Source organism: Macrotis lagotis, chromosome 2, assembly GCF_037893015.1.
Source record: "Macrotis lagotis isolate mMagLag1 chromosome 2, bilby.v1.9.chrom.fasta, whole genome shotgun sequence".
In the NCBI taxonomy this organism is placed as follows: domain Eukaryota; kingdom Metazoa; phylum Chordata; class Mammalia; order Peramelemorphia; family Peramelidae; genus Macrotis; species Macrotis lagotis.
In genome coordinates this window covers 69381228-69402422 of record NC_133659.1, presented here as the reverse complement: position 1 = coordinate 69402422, position 21195 = coordinate 69381228, and the positions used below count along the sequence as shown (strand labels likewise).

The window sequence follows — 21195 nt, the reverse complement described above, 5'->3', positions numbered from 1 at the left end:
TATATATATATATATATATATATATATGTGTGTGTGTGTGTGTGTGTGTGTGTGTGTGTGTGTGTGTGTGTTACATATAAATACATAAATATACAATGTACAAATATACATATACAATAAATACATATATAAAACACATACATATAAAATTCTATGTGTATAATACATATATAATTGTATATCACTTTTGAGATACTTTTTAATTTTAATAATCACTTCAAGGAGCGCACACATGCACACACACGTGCGCACATGCAAAAAATATCCAAATTTAGGTTTAAAACAAAGACATCTTAAATATTATGAAGGTCAAAGAAAAATCATGGAAACAGTAAATGTGTGAAATAAAATTAGTTTTTTCTTTTTTGTGTGTGTATATTTTATATTATTACAATAATCTTGTTGTGACAGTAATCATAAACCCCCTCCCCCCTCCAAAAAAAGATGAGAAAACTCAAGAATAGAGAGAGGGGGAAAAATGTACTTCAGTCTGTGCTCAGATTCCAGTGGCTCTTTCTCTGGGATGAGTTGCCTTCCCCATCATTGCCACCTGAGAAGTTGCTTCAATATTTTTCCTACGGTTGCTATTACTAGCTGTATTTCTCTCTGCTGTATTCCTCCCCACTCTCATCTATTCCATTCTCTTTCTCCTCCCTGTTCAGAAGTATATTGTACCTGAGTACCCTCTCCCACAATCTGCCTTCTCTTCTGTCACCTACTCCCCCCCTTCCCTTTCCCCCATTCCCCCCTTATTCCATCCCTTTCCTCTCATTTTTCTCTAGGGTAAGATAGATTTCTATATCCTATTAAGTGTGTGTGTTATTTCCTCTCTGAGCCATTCATGATGAGAATGAAGGCTCACTCATTCCCCCTTGCCTTCCCCTATTCCACTCTATTGTCAAAGCTTTTTCTTGAGCCCCTTCTTCCTCTCCTTTCTCTTCCTCCCAATACTTGCCTTTATCCCCCTTTGACTCCATCTTTTTACTATATTATGCCATTATATTGAGCTCCTTCCTGTACCTTGTCTGTATATGTTCCTTCTAACTACTCTTATGAATGAGAAGGTTTATATGAATTATTGGTATCTTCTTCCCATGCAGGAATACAAATAGTTCAACATCATTGAGTTCCTCATAGTTAGTCCTTCTTATCCACCCCCTGGTTGACCAGAGTCCTGTACTTGAAGATCAATTTCTGTTTAGCTGTGGTTTTTTCAGTAGGAAAGTTTGAAAGTCCCCTGTTACACTGAAAATCCATCTTTTCCCTTGAAAGAGGATGTTCAGTTTTGCTGGGTAGTTGATTCTTGGTTGTAAACCAAGCTCCTTTGCCTTGTGGAATATCCTATTCCAATCCCTATAAACCCTTAATGTATATGCTGCCAGATCCTGTGTAATCCTTACTATAGAGCCATGGTAGTTGGATTGTTTCTTTTTGGCAGCTTTTAGTTTTTTCTCTTTGAGTTGGGAGTTTTGGAGTTTTGCTATAATATTCCTAGAAGTTTTTCTTTTGGGATTTCTTTCAAGGAGGTGACCCGTGAATTCCCTCAATTTCTATTTTACCTTCTCCTAGAATCTCAGGGCAATTTTGCTGCATTATTTCTTGAAAAATGGCTCTAAGTCAGTTGATTTTCCAATGAAATAATTCACATTTTCTTTAATTTTTGTTTTTTTTAGTATGATTTTATTCTTTCCTGAGTTCTCATAAAGTCATCAGCTTCCTTTAGTTTCATTCTGCATTTGAAGGAGTGATTTTCTTCAGAGAGCTTTTTTATCTCCTTTATAGCTGACCAGTTCTGCTTTTTAAGACATTCTTCTCATTTGCCTTTTGTATTGCTTTTTTCTGTTGGACCTAAACTGGTTTTTAATATGTTATTTTCTTCTGTATTTTTTTTTTATTTCTTTCACCAAGTTGCTGACTTGGTTTTCATGATTTATCTGCATCACTCTCATTTCTCCTACCAATTTTTCCTGTTTCCCTTAATTTCTTTTCAGAATCTTTTTTGAGCTCATCCATAGCCTGAGCCCATTTTCTGTTTCTCTTGGAGGTTTTAGATACAGAAGCTTTGATTTTGGCATCATCTGAATATGTATTTTGATCTTCCATGGGATCAATGTAATTTTCTGTGGTCTGATTCTTCTTTTTATGTTGTTTGCTCATTTCCTCAGCCCATGACTGATTTACCATACTTCCAAGACTTTGAGGGTTTGGGGGGATAATCCACAGGGATTTTAATTCCTCCAAGGTCTTTTGAGAGACTCTGACTGCTCTCTTGCCTGTGTTAAGGCCCTCCTCTCTGCCCTGGAACTATAAGGATGATCCTTGTTTGGCTATGGTGATTGGGAGCCCAGACTGCAACCTGAATCTGAGTGTGGGCAAACAGCTGAGTCCTGCTCCCAGGAAAGCAGAGAGACCTCTGCAGTTTCCCCCAACCCCCTTAGCATCTGTAGGCTGAGAGCTCTGGATGTGCTGGATGGCTCTATGGACTCCTGCTTAAGTTCTCATCCCAGGGCTGCTCTGAGGCTGGAGCTCACTCAGTACTCCGTTGCTGCAGAGTTCTCTCACCACCCCTTCCTGGTGTCCCTGATGATTAATTAAACCAGTCCCTCTACCATGGACTTAGGTGCCCTGCCCAGCTGTGTTGCTGCTGCTGCTGCCACCACCACCATGCAGCTATGTTGTCTTGGATGAGAAATTGTATTATTCAGTCTTTCTGTGGGTTCTCCCCCTCTAGATTTTGGCTAGAGTTATAATTTGAGGCTATTGGAGTTTTTTGAGGTAAAAGTTTTTGGGAATTCCTGCCTTCATGCCTTCATTTTGGTTCCACCCCACATTATAATAATAAACAACACATTAAAATTTCTGAGATGCAGCTAAAGAAGTCTTGAAGGGAAAAATTATATTCCTACAAACTTGTAAATGACAAGAATTGAAAAAGAGAGGATTAATCTTCTTAATATGTATTTTAAAAATTTGAAAGCCAATTTTTTTTTTAGTCAAACATTCTTATCAAGTGGAAAGAAATAGAGAAATGGTTTAACTTTTATCTTTTCTGCACTGAAGGGAAAACCATCAAACCAGCTGCCTGAGATGTTAATAAAATATTCTATTTGCATGCTTACTGAGTTGAAACATAATATAAACTATAATCATTTGTGGATAAATGCTGATAATCTAGTTTGGTTTTTTTTTTAGAGATATAACATTTCTCCCCTGATGTTAAGAATATAAGTTATGGGTGAAGTTATCATCATCATCATTCCTCAGCAATAACACTTAGCTTTTGGCATTTATTTTCCAGCAGCACTAATCTTTGTCCAAGATTTTGAATGAGTTTTGAATTGTATACTATCCTCATCTGGGTTATATGGCAACTCAAAGTTTCAGTAAAAGTCTTTGTGCTTCCGTTAGCTGACTAAGAATAGTTAATTGGATTTGATTTCTCCCCCCATCATAACTCCTAGCCTCTCAACATTTTACCCATAGAATTAAAGATTTCACATATATAAGGCATTTAGAATGTTTCCTTTAGATTTCAATATACCTTTCTCTTATTTCTTCTACCATTTTGACCTCAGATTTTTACTTATTCCCCACAAGTCCTTTTTCATAATAATTTTGATATGCAACACTTAGCCAAAAAGTATCTTATGTTTATTGCCCATGAATAATATATAATTGAATAATAATTGAATAATAAAAAGAGAATTTATTAAGCATTGGCTATGTTCCATATACTGTGCACAGGAGACACAAATGACCAAAAAGGGGTGATGATCTCTGCCCTTTGGTGCTTAAATTCTTATGTGGATAGCTAACACACATAAAAGAAAATTTTAAAGGAGAGGGAGACATTGATTCTAGGGGGAGAAATGATCTGGCAAGACAGACTGCACCAGGTTAGAAATGAAAATGGATACTGTACATAGACTTTGCAAAATGGAGGATCTAGGTTGGAAATCAGTAATTAGAAAGGGAAACCCTAATGGAGACATGACCAGAGAGAGAGAAGCCTGCAGAGCCACTGTTTGAGAAGCAATACAGCCTTCTATGTGTGAGGTTCAAAAAAGGCAAAAACAACAATAAAACTCATCCCCTTCTCTCCAAGAGTAGTTTACATTGTAGTAGCAGGGGGGGGAAGCTTGCAAGCAACTTTGTACAGATTAGATGTAGATATAGATATAGATATAGATATAGATATAGATAGATATATACATCTCAAATTGAAGGCAATCATAGAAAAAAGACATTAGCTTTTAGGGGGATTGAGAAAAGTTTGCTGTCCTAGGGATTCAGTAAGTTTAGCCATTTAATTTAGTTATAATAGGAAAAAAATAGATTGAAGGAAGTTAAATGTACCTTGCTTATGATAATTTCGGGAAAATGTTTATTATTGACTTAAGTTTTTTATAACAAAAACTTTAAAAGTATGTATTTGATATGCTTTTTCCTATGAAGTTTTTCTATTTGAAATGCCAGTTTGGTTAATAAAAAAGAGTTGCCATAGAAGTATTTTAGATTATTTTAAAAATTTATTAGAATGAAAAGGTATACTTATCCTTTGTTTTTTAAAGGTTACATTCTAGAATTACAAAATTCAAAGTTTATTTTTAAAAGAGGAAAAAAATCCATTTTTAATTAAAATATTTTAACAGAAAACCCAGAAATATTTTAAAAGTCTCATTCCTACAAGTTCAATTTATATTTTGTCTAGGGCAGAGTAATAATTTTATAAATATGTGTGTATGCACACACACACTATCTGCCATTCTATTTCTTTTCAAATGTGTAAGTGCATATTTGCTTTTAACTTTTATTTCTTTTTAAATTCTGAGTTCCCAGTTTTCTCTCCCTTTTACTTCTCTCCCTTCCTTGAAAACTAAGGAGTTTGATATTATTTATGTGAAGTCATGCATTTCCATTTTAGCCGTATTGCAAAAGGAAAAAAAGGAAACACAAAATAGACCAATAAAAGTATGCTTCAATCGGCATTTAGAATTTATCAGTTCTCTCTTTTTAGGTGGATAGCATTTTCACCATGATTCCTTTGGAATTCTCTTGAACCATGTGACCATTACTTTGAACGGAGTAGCTAATCGTTACAATATTGTTATAACTGTGTACAGTGTTCTTGTTCTGCTCCGTTCACTTTGCAAGGGTTCACATAAGTTTTGCAGATTTTTCTGAGCATCTTGTTCATTATTTCTTATGGCACAATAGTATTGTATCATGATCATTTACCACAACTTGCTTAGTTAACCATTTCCCACTTGGTAGGCATACCCTCAATTTCCAATTATTTGCCACCACTAAAAAACTTTTTAATAGTTTTGTACAAATAATTCCTTTCCCCCACCTTTTTTAAAAAATTTCTTTGGGATGTAGACATTTTAATGGTATTGGTAGGGCAAAGCAGGTGCACAGTTTTATAGCTCTTTGAGTATAGTTCTACATTGTTCTCCAGAATGGTTGGATCAATTCAGATATTCAGCAATACAGTATTAGTGTCCCAATTTTTCCACATTCCTTCCACCATTTATCATTTACCTTTTTTTTGTCAAGTAATCAGTCTAATAGATGTGAGATGGAACCTCAGACTCATTTTAGTTTGCGTTTCTCTAGTCAGTGATTTAGAACATGTTTATGTAATTATTAATAACTTAAATTTCTTCTGATAACTCTCATATTCTTTGATGCTTTATTAGTTGAGGTATGCCTCAGTTCACTATACATAGTTGAGAAATGACACCTTTATCAGAGAAATAGTGTAAAATTTCCCCCCCTTTTCCTGTTTTCCTTCGAATTTTGCTGCATTAGTTTTGTTTAAAAGTTTTGTACTTTATGAAATCAAAATTATTGCTTTTACTATTGGTGATACTTTGTCCTGTTTGGCCACAAACTGTTCCTTTACAGAGAGGAAAGGTAGATTTTCCCATGCTCCTCAGATTTTCTTATGACATCACCCTCTGTCTAAATCATTTTATCCATTTTGACCATATCTTGATATATTGTATGAGATGTTATAGACCTAGTTTGTTAAACATTGAGTTCTATTCCACTGATCCATTCCTCTATTTCTTAGCCAGTACCAGATTATTTTGTTGATTACCTCTTTGTAATGAAGTTTGAAGTCTGGTATTGCTAGGTCCTTTTCCAATCTGAAACCTATGGATATATTTTAAAAATTGTGCCAATATACTAGCACTAATGATAAGAATTATTGTGCTTGAAAAAAATAATGTTACAAGGATCTTTGTAAAACTTTTCCATTTTTCTTCCTCCTTAATCCTTATATTACTACTTTTGAATGTCCTTGGAGTGACTTTGTTTACTTGGATAGCTTGCTACACTGTTTCTCAACTGATTTAAACCTCCATTCCTTTTCTCTAATGAGATGTTACTGCATCATAGTTTATGGATAATTTTTTTATTATAACTCTGGCTCTTGGCATTAATCTCTTTCCATTTAGTCCTGTCAAACAATATTTACTGAAAAAATTTAATTTTTAGATACTTTTTTGTTAGCTTTTTCTGGTTTTATCCATTCATAGAAGTTTGACTTAGTGAGAATAAAGCATTTATTTTTTCAAGATGTCCTTTAAACTCTGTATGTATATATTTGGTGCAGATAGGATAATGTTTGACCTAATGTTGAAAAGAAGAGTGAACTGGATTACTTTTGAGAAATGGCAATGCCCTTAAGTAAATTCCAGACTTCCCTTGATGAAATGCTAATGGTGGTTTGATGTGGAGCATCTCTATCTCAGAAGAACCAAATATGTGGAATCCAGTAAGAGGACCTAGTATATAAGTAAGCATTCTACAGTACATAATCATCAAAGGATTCCAGAAACAGGAGTAAAGGACATTAATAAATTCTGTCTCTGAAAGAGTGCAAGTGGTAGGTGGACAGCTACATTGCTTCAGTAATACTAAACAGAAAGTATAATACTAAACAGAAAATGAAGATGACCTAAAGCACACAGAGTGACATCTCTAGTAGTGAATTTTTCTGGAGAGATTGAATTGGAAAATTGTAATGAGTCTTACTGCATAGACAGTTATAAATAGGTTATAAGCTTTATCATTGCCAAGAAATTCTAAATGAGATAAAAATGAATAGTATTTGTCTGATATAGATAAATTCTTAGGGGATCATGGCTCCCTTGAAATATCTTTCATTTAACATATTATCAATCAATTGATTTGTGGGTAAGGTCACACATTTGGGGGAAATTTTTCCTCAATTTTATAGATTTTTGAAATAATTCTTTTAGATTAGGCCAGGCCTTTGTTTCCCTGAGTAGTGTAGTGCAAAGCCAACTGCTCTTTAGATAGTAACTGAGAACCTTGAAGTGAAGTTCAAAATATCCAGAGGATCTGAGACTATCTATACTTGATTCCTGTTTTTCCATAACCAACATCTTAATGTTTCTCATATATGTATTAAAACTATTAATTGGTAAGAAATCAGATATTTCATGTGATCTTTGGTAAAATATTTTAATTAATGATTTCCCTCCTTTGATTTTCTTATCCTTTGCCTTCCCTCATCCACTAAGGTGTTTCCTTGTGAAGATAATCTGTAGAAATAGCAATTGCTTATTTTTCCCCTCGGCATAAGCCCTTCCTGATTACTGCTACCATTGGCCTTCTCTCCCCATCAGCTAAAGTGTTTAACCTGCTAACATGGCCTGCAGATGCATTTTTTACTTCCATATCCAAAATAGAATATTAATACCAGTTTTATCTACAAGTTTATTCACACTTCGTATTTCCCCTTCAGTATGACTGTAAAATTCTTACCACCTTCTCTCCTGATCCTGTGTTTGAATCACATTTTATTAAAGAGAAAAAAATTCTCTTCATTGCATCTTGTCAGTGTCCCATTTTTCCTAGTTAACTGAATTCTCTTTCATCTGCCATATTGTGCCATCCACCATGCCTTCATTACCAAATTCACTTTCATCATTGATGACATATTTTATTTTGTAACTCTGCATTTGAAAAATAGGAATATTTCCATAGTAAAAAGAAAGGTGATTGTCTTTGAAATTGTAGTTCTGTTATATAAGTTCAAGCTGGGTTTTTTAAAAGTATGTAATAGGGGCGGCTAGGTGGCGTAGTGGATTAAGCACCGGCCTTGGAGTCAGGAGTACCTTGGGTTCAAATCAGGTCTCAGACACTTAATAATTACCTAGCTGTGTGGCCTTGGGCAAGCCACTTAACCCCATTTGCCTTGCAAAAAAAAAAAAACCCTAAAAAAAAAGTATGTAATAAATTTAGCATGCTAGTTCCAATTCTGTCCTGGTTATTTTTGTCTTCCTCTTCACTTCCATTCTCTTCTGTGCATTTTTAATGCTATTTTAAAAATTTTATAAACTTGATCGTGATTTTCCATATTAGAATATGATTTTGAAAGCAGAATGTCTTTCTTTTCTGTTTATATCTCCATTGCTTAGCATAATATTTTGTACATAATAAACTCTTCTATTTAATTAATTGATTAATTGTTTTTAGTTTTTACAAAGCAGTGGGGTCAAGTGACTTGCCCATAGTCACACATCTAGGCAATTATTAAGTGTCTGAGTTTGGATTTGAACTAAGATACTCCTGACTACAGGGCTGGTGCTCTATTCACTGCTCCACCTAACTCTCCCATAATAAATTTTTTTTTAACTTTTTTTTCATAATAAACTCTTGATAAATGTTTCATTCATATACAAATAAAAGATACCAGTCAAAAACTCAAAAATGTTGTTTGCCATATAGTTTCTGTGGTAATTGGAATGGCTACTTTATCTCAATTAAGCTCTTAATGTTGGAGCTCTTATAATTATTTTTAAAGATACATTTTACTATGTATACTTTAACATTACCTACTCCTCCCATTTTTTTTTTGTCATTTACAGATTTTTTCCCTTAAATTTCCGCAATTTAAAAAAAATTCTCTTATTAAAACAGAACTCACAAAACACATCCCCATGTTGCCCATGACTGGAAAATATAAATCTTGTTCTCCACCTCTGGTCTGTTTTCTCTTTCAGTAGCTGGGAAGCTTATTCCTTTGAAGTTATGGTTGTTTATTGCATTAGAGTTCTTAAGTTTTTCAAAGATGTCTTTAGAATGTTCTATTAAAATTTTTCCTTATCCTCTCAATTTTAGACCTTACCCAATTCTCTAGATCTGTCACTTGTCATTTCTTGTATTGTAAAAATAATTATATTCATATACCATAATTTGTTCAAATATTTCCCAATTGATATCTATTCCTTATTTTCAAATTCTTTGATACAACAAAAATAGTACTGCTATGAATATTTTTGTGTATGTAGGTAATTTCTTTTATGTCTTTGTATATTTCTAGGTAAAAGAATATTCACAGGTTAGTGATTTTAGAGACAAAGTTACAAATTGTTTTATAAAATGACTGGACAAATTCTTACCTACACCAACAATGCATTAGTTATCCTGTCCTCACTCAGCCCTTTCAACAGTTAATTATTTGCTGATTTTGTTTTCTTTACCTGTCTGATGGGTGTGAGGCAGAACCTCAGAATGTTTTAATGTACATTTCTTTTACTAATAGTGATATAAAGTGGGTCTTAATATTATGATTGATCTGATTTTCCTATGAGAACTGCTCATTCATGTCCTTTGATGATACATCTATTATTGAATGACTCTTTTTCTTATATTTGCTGGTTCTTAATTTTCGAGGGGCACTCTTTCCATATTAAAAAAAGATCCATTTGTTCCATAATTTTTAATATTTTCAAAAATTTTTGGTTTTAGACTTTTTTCATTCCATTAATATAGGCATGTAATGTACTCTTTTTGTTATTAATATAGTCTTTTATGCTTACAATTTTTCTACTTATCCTAATTCTCTGGTATAAATCCAACCTGGCCATGTTGTATATTCTTCCTGATTTGTTACTTTGGTTTCTTTGTTAATATGTTATTTAATATGTTTGTGTTGATGTTCATTAGACATGATAGCTTTGTTGCTCTACCTTTTTAAAAGTAAAATTCATTAGAATAATTCTGAAGACAAAAATGTAGGTTTTGATGGGGGGAGAGTATTGAGTACATTAAAAGTCTCAGTCTTTGTTTCAGTTTCTTGTATTGAAAACAGGGAATAATAGCACCTCCCTTAAAGGATTGTTGTGATGATCATTTTGTAAATATTTTTTATAATATTTGTAAAAGTACTTAGCCTTGCACATTATCCATTGCTCCACCTACCATGAAATAAATAAGTACTGCTCATTATATCATAAGTTGAAATGCTTCAGTGGACAGAAGTTGCCTGATTTTTTTTTTTTTTGCAGCAAAATGATTCTTAAATTTTATTGTATTATTCCCGCTCATCCTGATTTCCTCATCTATTAATGATAACCAAGGTGATCTTTACTGATTAAGATCATGTAAATAGAAGTCAAGAGGAAGATATAAACATGGCTTTTACCTATCATGCAATATAAATGACAGGAATGAGATGATTAAATAGAAACAAGTGGATAAGAAGAAACCAGTTGAATAATAATGGAATATCAATACATCTATCTTAAGCATTTTGTTTTATTGTGATACAGGTATCAAATAATGATGAAACCTATAATAGAACTCAAAATCCCTGAAATACATTCTACTACTGCCTTAGTAGCAAAAGGTTGGTATATTGTAAGGAAAATGTTAGCTTTCTGATTTTTTTTCTTTTATTACTGTTAAGTAGTCCAATAATGGCCTTTTTATATGTGAGAAATTAGTTTGACTAAAAACATTTTCTTCTTTGATTAAAAATTAGAAATGTTCTTCATTAACTATTAAGTTGCCCCAAATTATATTTATTATATGTATAAATTTAGCATATTTTCAGCAGAGCTGTTGATGAAAATTATTGATATTTCATCTGATCAGTTGATTTGGCAAATATATTAGTGAATAATGCTTTAATAAGACAAAATTGATTTTACTTCTCTTCAATGAACAAAAAGGAAAATCTCATTAAATTGTTCTAAAGTATTTAGAGAAAATAAATGGGATAAGCTGTCTTATTTACCATTGATATTTAAGATAACATGAATTGCTATTATTTACATACGTAGAAATCTTTCTTGTTCCTATCAAGGATAATTTTTTTCTTTCCTTTCTTTGTTTATTGAATAAAAGAAATCAGATGATAAGTAACAGGTGAATAAAAGTAAGTCTTTTAGACCTATAAATTTCAATTTATAGTTTTAATGGAAACAGGCAAACACAAGTCAGCTAAGCTTTGATTTACTACATTTTTCACACATAAATATTTCCTACTCAGTGGTTGTCTAAATCACAAGTAACTATAAGTGACTAAGTTGAGATGAGAATAGAAGTGTTTTTCACTGCCTACTCGTGTAATTTGTCAGTGCCAAATAGAATATAAAACCCAAGAAGGATCTTAATGTCATAGTTTTTGCCATATAGTAAAGCAGTATTGCTTCTTTGAATGATTGATCATAAGTTTCTCTAAGGTACCTGGAATTTAATTTTTCTGATTTACTTAGGCTTTTAAAGCTTTGTTTCTTTGGCACTTTGGTATTTTTATTCTGTTGTGAGAAAATTCGTATGGTCTAACAGAAATGGTATCTTTCGGGGCAGCTAGGTGGTGAAGTGGATAGAGCACTGGCCCTGGAGTCAGGAGAACCTCAGTTCAAATTCGCCTCAGACATTTAATAATTACTTAGCTGTGTGACCTTGGTTAAGTCACTTAACCCCACTGCCTTGCAAAAAAAAATTAAAAAAAAAAGAAATGGTATCTCTCAATTGTAAAATTAAATCCAACCCCAAAATTAAGTTGCTAAATTTATCCCTCATCAGGCTCTATCCTGAATTTGCAGTTCTGGGGACTGACATTAAATGAAAAGATTTAGACTTCTCTAGTGAAGTTTTTCAAAGGCGAATTCAACTTTTAATATCTGATGTCAGTCATCCAATGCAGTTTCACTTGAAGTCATAGAATTTTACACTCCTAGGTTCATTTTTTGAGAACCCAGAGTTGTAAAAGGGGAGCAAATGGTTTTTTTGAGACTACTTTTGTTTACATAACTTAAGCCCAGCATAGACACATAGACTTCTCTTTTCTCCTGCCACCATTCTTTAGCTTTGCCTCAGTAAATTTGCATTTATTAAATACTTTCATTGTGCCCCCAGTACTGTGCAGGACTCTAGATGCATGAAAATTGTAATGGAAGTAGCAGTTGCTTTCTATAAAACATTGAGTGCACGCTTCTTCTCCTTCCTTGTCATTGTTCAAATTAGTAAGGTATCAATAATAGAAAAAAATGAGTTCAAAAATGAACCAGAAATTTTACATCTCTCCAAATTAAAAAAAAAAGGACCTGAATAAGGCCCAAATAAATTGAGGCTTATTTAGCTTTTCTAACATTATTGATTCATGTTGCCTTTCATAGCTACTATAAGATATGTTTATGTCTTTTACTATTATCAGGACACTTCATTGATTTTATAGTATTTGGGTAGATATAACCAGTATCTTACCTTTTTAAATTTAATTTTATTTTTTATCAATAAATATTTGTCTTTTTTATTTTAATTTATACTTTTATTTATTTACACTTTACTAAAAGTCTTGTTGTAAGAATAAACATCCCCCCACAAAATAAAAAAACCTCACAAGAAATAAAGTGAAAAAAAAGAAAAAAATGTGCTTTAGTCTGGGTTCAAATACCATCAGATCTGTCTTTGGGGTGGATTGCATTCTTTATAATAAGTACATCAGAGAAGTTACTTCCATATTTTTCCATAGTTGCTGTTGCTGATTATAATTCCCTCCATCCATTCCTCCCCACTTCCCATTTTTTATACTTTCTCTCTCTTTTCACTCTGTCCCTCTTCAAAAATTTACTGTGGGGCAACCAAGTGGCACAGTGGACAGAGCACTGGCCCTGGGGCCAGGGGCCCCCAGACTACATTCCACCCCAGAGACCCAGCAACCACCCAGCCCCATAGTCATGGACAGACCATCCAATCCCACCACCTTGCTAAAAGTAAAAAGAAAATCTAACTATTCCTCTCCTATGATCTACCCCCTCCTCTGTCACCCACATCCCCCCTCCCTTCCCTTGTCCCCCTTCTCCCATCCCCTTTCTCTTTCTTCTAGATTTCTGTGCTCTATTTAAGTACATATGTTGTTTCCTTTCTGAGCCATTTCCAATGAGAATAAAGACTCCCCTCATTCCCCGTCACCTTCCCCCCTTCTATACCATTGCAAAAGCTATTTCTTGACTCTTCTACATGAAATATCTTAACCTATTCTACCTCTCCTTTCCTTTTCTCCCTGTACATTCCCTTTGCACCCATTGACTCTATTTTTACAATATATTATACTTTCAAATTCATCTCTCTTCTGTGCCTTGTCTATATATGCTCCTTCTAACTACTGTCATAAATGAGAATGCTCATGAGTATTTTCAGTATCATCTTTCCATGCAGGAATACACGCAGTTCATCATCATTAAATCCCTCATAATTTACCCTTCTTGTCCACCCTCTCTTTGTTTCACCTGAGACCTGTACTTGAAGATCAAACTTTCTGTTCAGCTCTGCTCATTTCAACAGTAACATTTGAAATTCCCGTTTCACTGAAAGTCCATCTTTTCCCCTGGAAGAGGATGTTCAGTTTTGCTGGGTAATTGATTCTTGGTTGCATTCCAGGCTCTTTTGCCTTCTGGAATATCATATTCCAAGCCCTACAAGCCCTCAGTATGGCTGCTGCTAAGTCCTGTGTGATCCTGACTTTGAATTGTTTCCTTCTGGCTGCTTGTAGTATTTTCTCTTTGACTTGGCAGTTCTGAAACTTGGCTGTAATATTCCTGGGGAGGTATTTTTTGTGGTGGGGGGATCTTTTTCCAGAGGAGAACAGTGGATTCTCTCAATTTCTATTTTACTCTCTGTCTCTAGGATATCAGGGCAATTTTTGTGTAGAAATTCATTAAAAATGAAGTCAAGGCTCTTTTCCTGATCATGACTTTCAGGTAGCCCAATAATTTTTAAATTGTCTCTTCTGGATCTGTTTTCCAGGTCATTTGTTTTTTTTCAGAGAGATATTTCACGGTTTCTTCTAGTTTTTCATTCTTTTGGTATTGTTTTATCATTTGTTGATTCCTCGCAGTCATTAGCTTCCTTTAGCTCCATTCTACATTTGAAGGAGTTGTTTTCTTCAGAGAGCTTTATCTCCTTTTCCATCTGGCAAGTTCTGCTTTTTAAAGTATTCTTCTCCTCATTAATAGTGTCGACTGCTTTTTCCATTTGACCTAAACTGGTTTTAACTTGTTGTTTTCTTCAGCATTTTTTGAATCTCCTTGTCTAAGATATTGACTTGGTTTTCATGGTTTTTCTAGCATATCTCTCATTTCTCTTCCCAATTTTCCTCTACCTCTCTTACTTGATTTTCAAACTCTTTTTTGAGCTCTGCCATAGCCTGAGTCCAACTCCTATTTTTCTTGGAGGCTTTAGATGCAGAAACTTTGTGATCTTCTGAGTGTGTGTTTTGATTCTCCATGGGACCAGAGTAATTGTCTGTGGTCAGGTCTCATTTTTCTGTTTACTCATTTCCCCATCTTGTGCCAGGTTTTGGGGTGCTTCCTGAGATTTTGAGTATTATTGGGACATCCCTTCAAGGACCTCTGTTCTTTCATGGTCTTATGAGAGGCTCGCACTGCTCTCTTGTCTGTGTGCCTGTGGATGACCACAAGCACACTCCTCTGCTCCAGGGCAATGAGGAGGGCCCCTGCTCTATGATAGTATGGGGGCCCACACTGTGACCAGGGTCTGAATATGGTCAAAGCCCCAGAGTCCTGTCCCAGAGACAGAGGACAAGCCTCAACAGTCTTCCCCTGCTCCCTTACCTTGTATGGGCTAAGCACTCTAGAAGCAGCTGCTGGGTGGCTCCCTGCTGGGAAGCTCTGTGGGCAGCTTCCATTTCCTGGGATCTGGACTGTGCTGAGGGCTGTGGCCATACGGAGGAGGACCATGCTTGCGTGGGCTTCATGCTTGCTCTGTCAGAGGTTCTGCCTGCTGATCTGAGTTGTGCTTGGTGTTACCTGGGTTGGCAGATCAGTAAATGACTTCTGCTGCCAGGAGCTGGAGCTCCAGGGATCCAGGCACCCTGCAGGCTGTTTTGGGAAAATTGGAACTCCTTCCTTCTGGTGGGTGATCCTAGCTGTGCTGCTGCCCCTCCAACCCCCATGGAACAGAATCTTCCCACCATCTTCCAGGTTACCTTAGACTAGAATTGCCTCACTAGATATTTCCATGGTTTCTGTCTCTCAAAAATTTAGTTATAGTCATAACTTTGAGGTTTTGGAAATTTTTTGGGAAAGAGCTCCTGGGAAAACTTGTTCTCATGCCACCATCTTGGCTCTGCCCTCAATATCTTCCTTTTACCAACCCCAATCAATCAGACCCCTTCCCCCCAAAAAAATAAAATAATTAGCTTGCTTAGTTTTAAAAATAATATGCAGTCTAGCACAACACATTCCCTCTTTAGTTATATCCAAAAACACATGTCATTTTGTGCATTTTGAGTCCATTGCATTTCAGTCAAAATGTACATCAAATACTTCATGGGTATCATGTTTTGTCATGGCATTTAACTAAATTCCTAAGTGTTTCAAAGTTCTGTTCATTTTAATTGTTATTTTAAACTTTTTCTCCTGGTTTTACTTACTTCATTCTAGAAAAATTCATATAAAGTTTTCCAGTTTTCTTTGAAGCTGTCTATTTAGTAATTTCTTAGCATGCAATAGTATATTCATATATCATAATGTTTTGCCATTTCCTAATAATAGATACTCCATTAGTTTCTGGTTCTTTGCTCAGCAGAGCGCTTAGTACATAATAAACACTTAAAAATGCATGCTGACTGACTGCTACCATAAAAATGCTACTATATATATATATATATTTATAATTAGTAGTTTTAGTGAGTAAAGAGGAAGGCCATACCATTTTAGTGACTTTTGGTGCTTAGTTTCAAAATTCTTTGCAGGATCTTAACCAAGGCATCATGTAGATATCTTAAGAGTCCAAAACTTCAAAACAGAACTCCTCTTTCACCCTAAATCCTTACTTTTTCCAAACATGCCTGTTTCACAGGAACCACTATTCTTCCAGATAACCAGGTTCACAATCTAGTTATCTCCTCATCTCATGTCATGTACTCATCCCACTAATCTGATCTGTTAGCAAGTGCAAGTTCTACCTTTTGTCTCCTTCTCCTTGAAATCCTTGTGCCAGGCTTCATCACTTTATGCCTAGATAAATGCCTCAAGTCTGTCCCTGTTTCCATTTCATTCTCCACTCAGTCACCAAAGGCATCTTATTTTTTTTAATTTTTTTTTTTTGAGATTTTGCAAGGCAATGAGTTTAAGCGACTTGCCCAAGGCCACACAGCTAGGTAATTATTAAGTGTCTGAGGACACATTTGAACTCAGGTACTCCTGACTCCAGAGCTTTTACTCTATCCACTGCACCACCTATCTGCTCCCAAAGGCATCTTTCTAACACAGAGATCTGACTGTATCAATCTCCTATTCACTAAATTCCAGTGGCCAGCCTCTATGATCTCCAGAATCAAATAGAATTGGCCTGTTTGACTTCTGAAATCTTTTGTACCTCATCCCTTCCAAACTTTTCAATCCTCTTACTCTTACTCTGTATAATGAAGTGACTGCAGCCTCTTTCCTGAAGCCCTGTTTATGTGTTTTCATTAGCTGTCATCCTTATCTGAAATCCCCTCCCTTCTCTGCTCAACCTCCTATCTTCCATCAAAACTTAGCTCTGATCCCAGTTTTTTTTTTTTTTAGGTTTTTTTTGCAAGGCAAATGGGGTTAAGTGGCTTGCCCAAGGCCACATAGCTAGATAATTATTAAGTGTCTGAGACAGGATTTGAACCCAGGTACTCCTGACTCCAGGGCTGGTACTTTATCCACTACGCCACCTAGCTGCCCCTGATCACAGTTTTACAAAAGTATCTTTACCCAGTTCCCCATCCTTTTTTATTTGTTGTCATTTCTGCTGGTATCTTGCATATGAAATTCTGATTGAAATGAATAGATTCGTAGTTGTTTGTGTGTTTTCTCCCCGTTAGCCTGTGAGCTCCCTGAGAGTCTGTTCTGTTTTAACTTTTTTTTTTTATTCTCTGCTCCTAGCACAGTACTTGGCACCTGATCCATGCTAAGTACTTATTGACTGAGATGCTGGACAACTCCCAGCTTCATCAATAGTAGAATGCCTGTTTTCTCCCAGTTTGTTATCCTTTTCTTTTTCTATCATTTTTACCAATCATGAATGGGAGGTAGAACTTAAAAGCTACATTTAATAGAGTATATATGTGTGTCTGTGTGTGTGAGCATTTTTTTCCTTTTGATTGTTGATAGCTTAGATTTGTTCCTTTGAAAATTGCCTATTCATATGTCCTTTGACAAGTTATCTGTTGGAGAATGGTTCTTTTTCTTTTCCTTACATTAAAAAATAAATTCTTTGTGATATTTTTTACATTATTAAAATTACTCCCATTATCACTTCCCCCATCCCCCAAAAGCGAATCTTCTCATATTAAGGAGAAAAAAAAAAAGCTCTAGAAAACATGAGCAGTATATGATACAGATCTGAAAATATGATACACAGTTTTCTGCACATAAGAATCTCCTCTATAAAGGAGTGAAGCTTGAGGTCTCTTCTCATATCTTAATTTTTCTCTTGGTAACTTTGTTTTTTTCTTGTTGTTGTCTACTCACCTTACTCACTGCCAATGCAGCCCCCAGCCTGCTGCTAGTTTGTACTGGGAGTAGGGGCAACCTGTACTGCACTCTACTGTGCTCCACCAAAGTAGATCATTTTCTAAGTAGATATTTTCTACTTACCTTCTTAGCTGTCCTGAGCTAGAAAACTGTCACCCTAGTCTGTCTTTTGAGGAGTTATTTTAAAGTTGTAGTGAGGGGAATCTGTGAGTCAGGTCCTTGCCTTTGCTTTTACAACATCTTGACACTGTTCCCCATCCCCTGTCTCTCTGTTTCTCTCTCTCTCTCTCTCTCTCTCTCTCTCTCTCTCTCTCTCTCTCTCTCTCTCTCTCTCTCTTTCCCCCTTAGTCAAAAATTCATTTTGGATCATTATCACAGCACAGTAATATGCTGTTTTACATTCTTCAACTTGTTAACTTGTTTATCTTTCACCAGCTGATTACCATCAACTTTGTTTTGGCTCAAATTGTAATAAATGTGAATCCATTTCTAACATATCTTGGATATAAGATCTTTATCATAGAAACTTGCTTCAATGATTTCCCCCCTGTTATATATTTCCCTTCTGATTTTAATTGCATTATTTTTGTTTTTGTAAGTTCTTAAAATTTCTATATAATGAAAATTATCATTTTTATCTTCTGTAATCCTTTCTAGATCTTATTTGATCATGAACTCTTTTCATATTCATAAATCCAAAAGGTAAATCCATTCTTTGAAGAGACTCATTTCTAGATAAACAAATGTTCGAGACTTGGAGATTCAAAAAAAAAAAAATCTGTGCTTTCAAAATCAGGACATTAGTAGGTTATTAAATAACTTTAGGTATGCTGAAATCTTTTAAAGGTCTTTTGGAGAACATTTATCATTTTAAAGTTTTTACTTGATCATTCATTGATATTCTTGACCATGGAAACCTAGAAATATTTATAACATAGATTTGGGCCCAATCAGAATAACTTTTATTGTTACACTTTACTACTACTCATTTTTGGTACATTGTGCACTATTAACAACAGGCAGAAATAAAGTTTATTTTCAAAAGAGACAGAGTAATGCTGCTTTTAAAACGTAAATTAGAACAAAAATCTTTCCAATGCACAAAACAATAGACAATAAAACACAGGGAGCAATATTTAGAGCTAATAGGGTCTATGAATAAAGACAATCTCTTTTTTACTGATACGTAAACTTGGGTCTAGATTTAAAGTAAATGACTGGATTCCTGGACTTGGGGCATGGTTTAGTTCTGCTTAGTAGATCCAAATCTTAAGTATCTTCAAACAACTGATAAAGCTTCACTGTACTTAAAACATGCCAAATTCTTTTTTAGGTTGTACTTTGTTTCATGAGAATCCTTTCTATCTCTACCTTTCTCTTTCTTCCCCCAGTCATACTAATTTCTTTACTTGATTTGTTCTTTTATTTCAGTTTTATATTCATACTTTTTCTTTAAATATAAAACTGTTTTGCATTTATAAAGATCCTCAGTTTCCCATATTTGAAATTTAAATACACCTTGTATTCTCTGAGAAACTTCATCTAGAAAAAAATGTTGTTTTCCAGAGTAGATTTTATGGGGGAAAAAAGTTTACAATGAATGGTGTGAATATTTCTGTTTCATCTGTTTAGAATCTCATATTTTTGCTGTTTATTGTGTCATTTTTCTACTTTTTCCAGTATGTTAGATATTTATTAGATTCGTCTATCTATATAAGGTAGTGTTGATTTTAATGTTTACCAAATAGTTTTTGTCCTTTCAGTAACTTAGAGATTATCTTCTCAATCATTTAAAATTTTTAAGTGGATTTGGTACATTGTTACTTAGGAAGTCAGAGAAAAGAGGAAATAAAAGGGATAATAATTTAGCCATAAAGGAAGAACTTCTCTTTTTTTCAAAATGAACTTTTTTTTACCCATCTCTAGTTTTGCCATTTAACTTGAATATTTGCAGAGTTCAAAGCTTTCTCCCCCCCTTCAATAACTGGAATCCCCCAAATTAATGTAACATTAAGATTCTGTTCTTGATTAATCTTTCTGGATTGAAATGAAAATTTAAGAAGTTTTGGATCTTGAATGAAAATTGACATGTAGATGCTTAAAAATTTAAATTTACTGGAATTTTGACATATATGTAATTGTGACATTACTGAAAATAGATGAAATAGTATGTAGAAGGTATCTAGGAAGTACACTATTTACTTTAACTGAAGTATGATTTTTTCCATTCAAAAATTAGTGATAGCATGTGAAATCTTAAAATTCATTTAAGATTAAAGTGACAGTTTTCTCCCTTAACAATCAATGTCAAATTCTAGTGAAGTTTCTTTTCTGGTATATGTAGTTTATGTTATTGTTTTTTCTTCATTGATTTTGGTATTTTTATTCAAATACCACTTCCTAGAAATGATGCAAAAAATTGACCTTTTGGGAGGTTTTGTTAGTTAATCAAGTCTTTGTAACATTGCATTTTCTGGCTATTACTAGTTCCGAATAATTTGTCACAGTTTTTGACCATAAAATATCAATACCATGTGTGAAAAAGTCACTATACTTGAGTTTTTTCCTATTCATTGCATTTCTGTTTGTGCCTTTTTTCCCCTTGTAGATCACTGTGTCCATTACTATGATCTTCGCAACACTAAACAGCCCATCATGGTGTTCAAAGGACATCGAAAGGCAGTTTCCTATGCAAAGTTTGTGAGTGGGGAGGAAATTGTTTCTGCGTAAGTATTTTTATCTTTTTGAGTTGAGCCCAACACAAGTAAATCTCCCATCATATACTAGATATTTCATTATGTGTGAATCTTTCTAAAGCATAGCAATGGTGTCTTTGCCTTTTCTTTTGAATGACAGAGTGTTATGATTTCTAAAATTAGGAGAAGATTATGGCACAAAAAATTAATAAAAACAAGAAACATTGCTAATTTTGCCACCAGTTGCAATTTCCCAAGTCAACAATTATTTATTAAGTGTGTGACAAGCACTCTACTAAGCCCTAGTTTACAAAGCAAGGCAAAAACAGTTCCTATTTTCAAAGTGCTCATAATCTAATTATGCACAAATGGATAAGCTAGTATTATCTCCAAAGGAAGACAGGAAAGCAAGAGTGGAAATGGGGAGGGAGAGAATTCCAGGCCTGCAGGATCAGCTAATGTAAATGTAATAAGTCAGGAGATGAAGGTTCTAATTCAGTGAACAATAAGGAGGCCAGAGTTAATGGTGCAGAATCTATGGAAAAAGGAGTGTAAGGTAGAAGATGACTAGGAAGGCAAGGAGAGAATTTTGGTTATGAAGTGTTTTTTAAAAGATACACAGAAATTTTTTTCATATTTGACCCTGAAGATAATAAAATGAATATAGTAGAATGAGATAATCAGAATTATCCTTTAGT

At 34.4% G+C, this 21195-nt stretch overlaps 1 protein-coding gene across 1 annotated transcript in view; it reads left to right on the top strand.

Moving 5' to 3' along the window:
• Positions 1–21195, top strand: part of COP1 (COP1 E3 ubiquitin ligase) — a 306374-nt gene that overhangs the window by 230198 nt on the left and 54981 nt on the right. The window contains exon 16 of the mRNA XM_074222102.1: positions 20410–20527. Within this exon, the coding sequence (XP_074078203.1) occupies positions 20410–20527 (118 nt within the window). The remainder of the gene's footprint in view (positions 1–20409; positions 20528–21195) is intronic.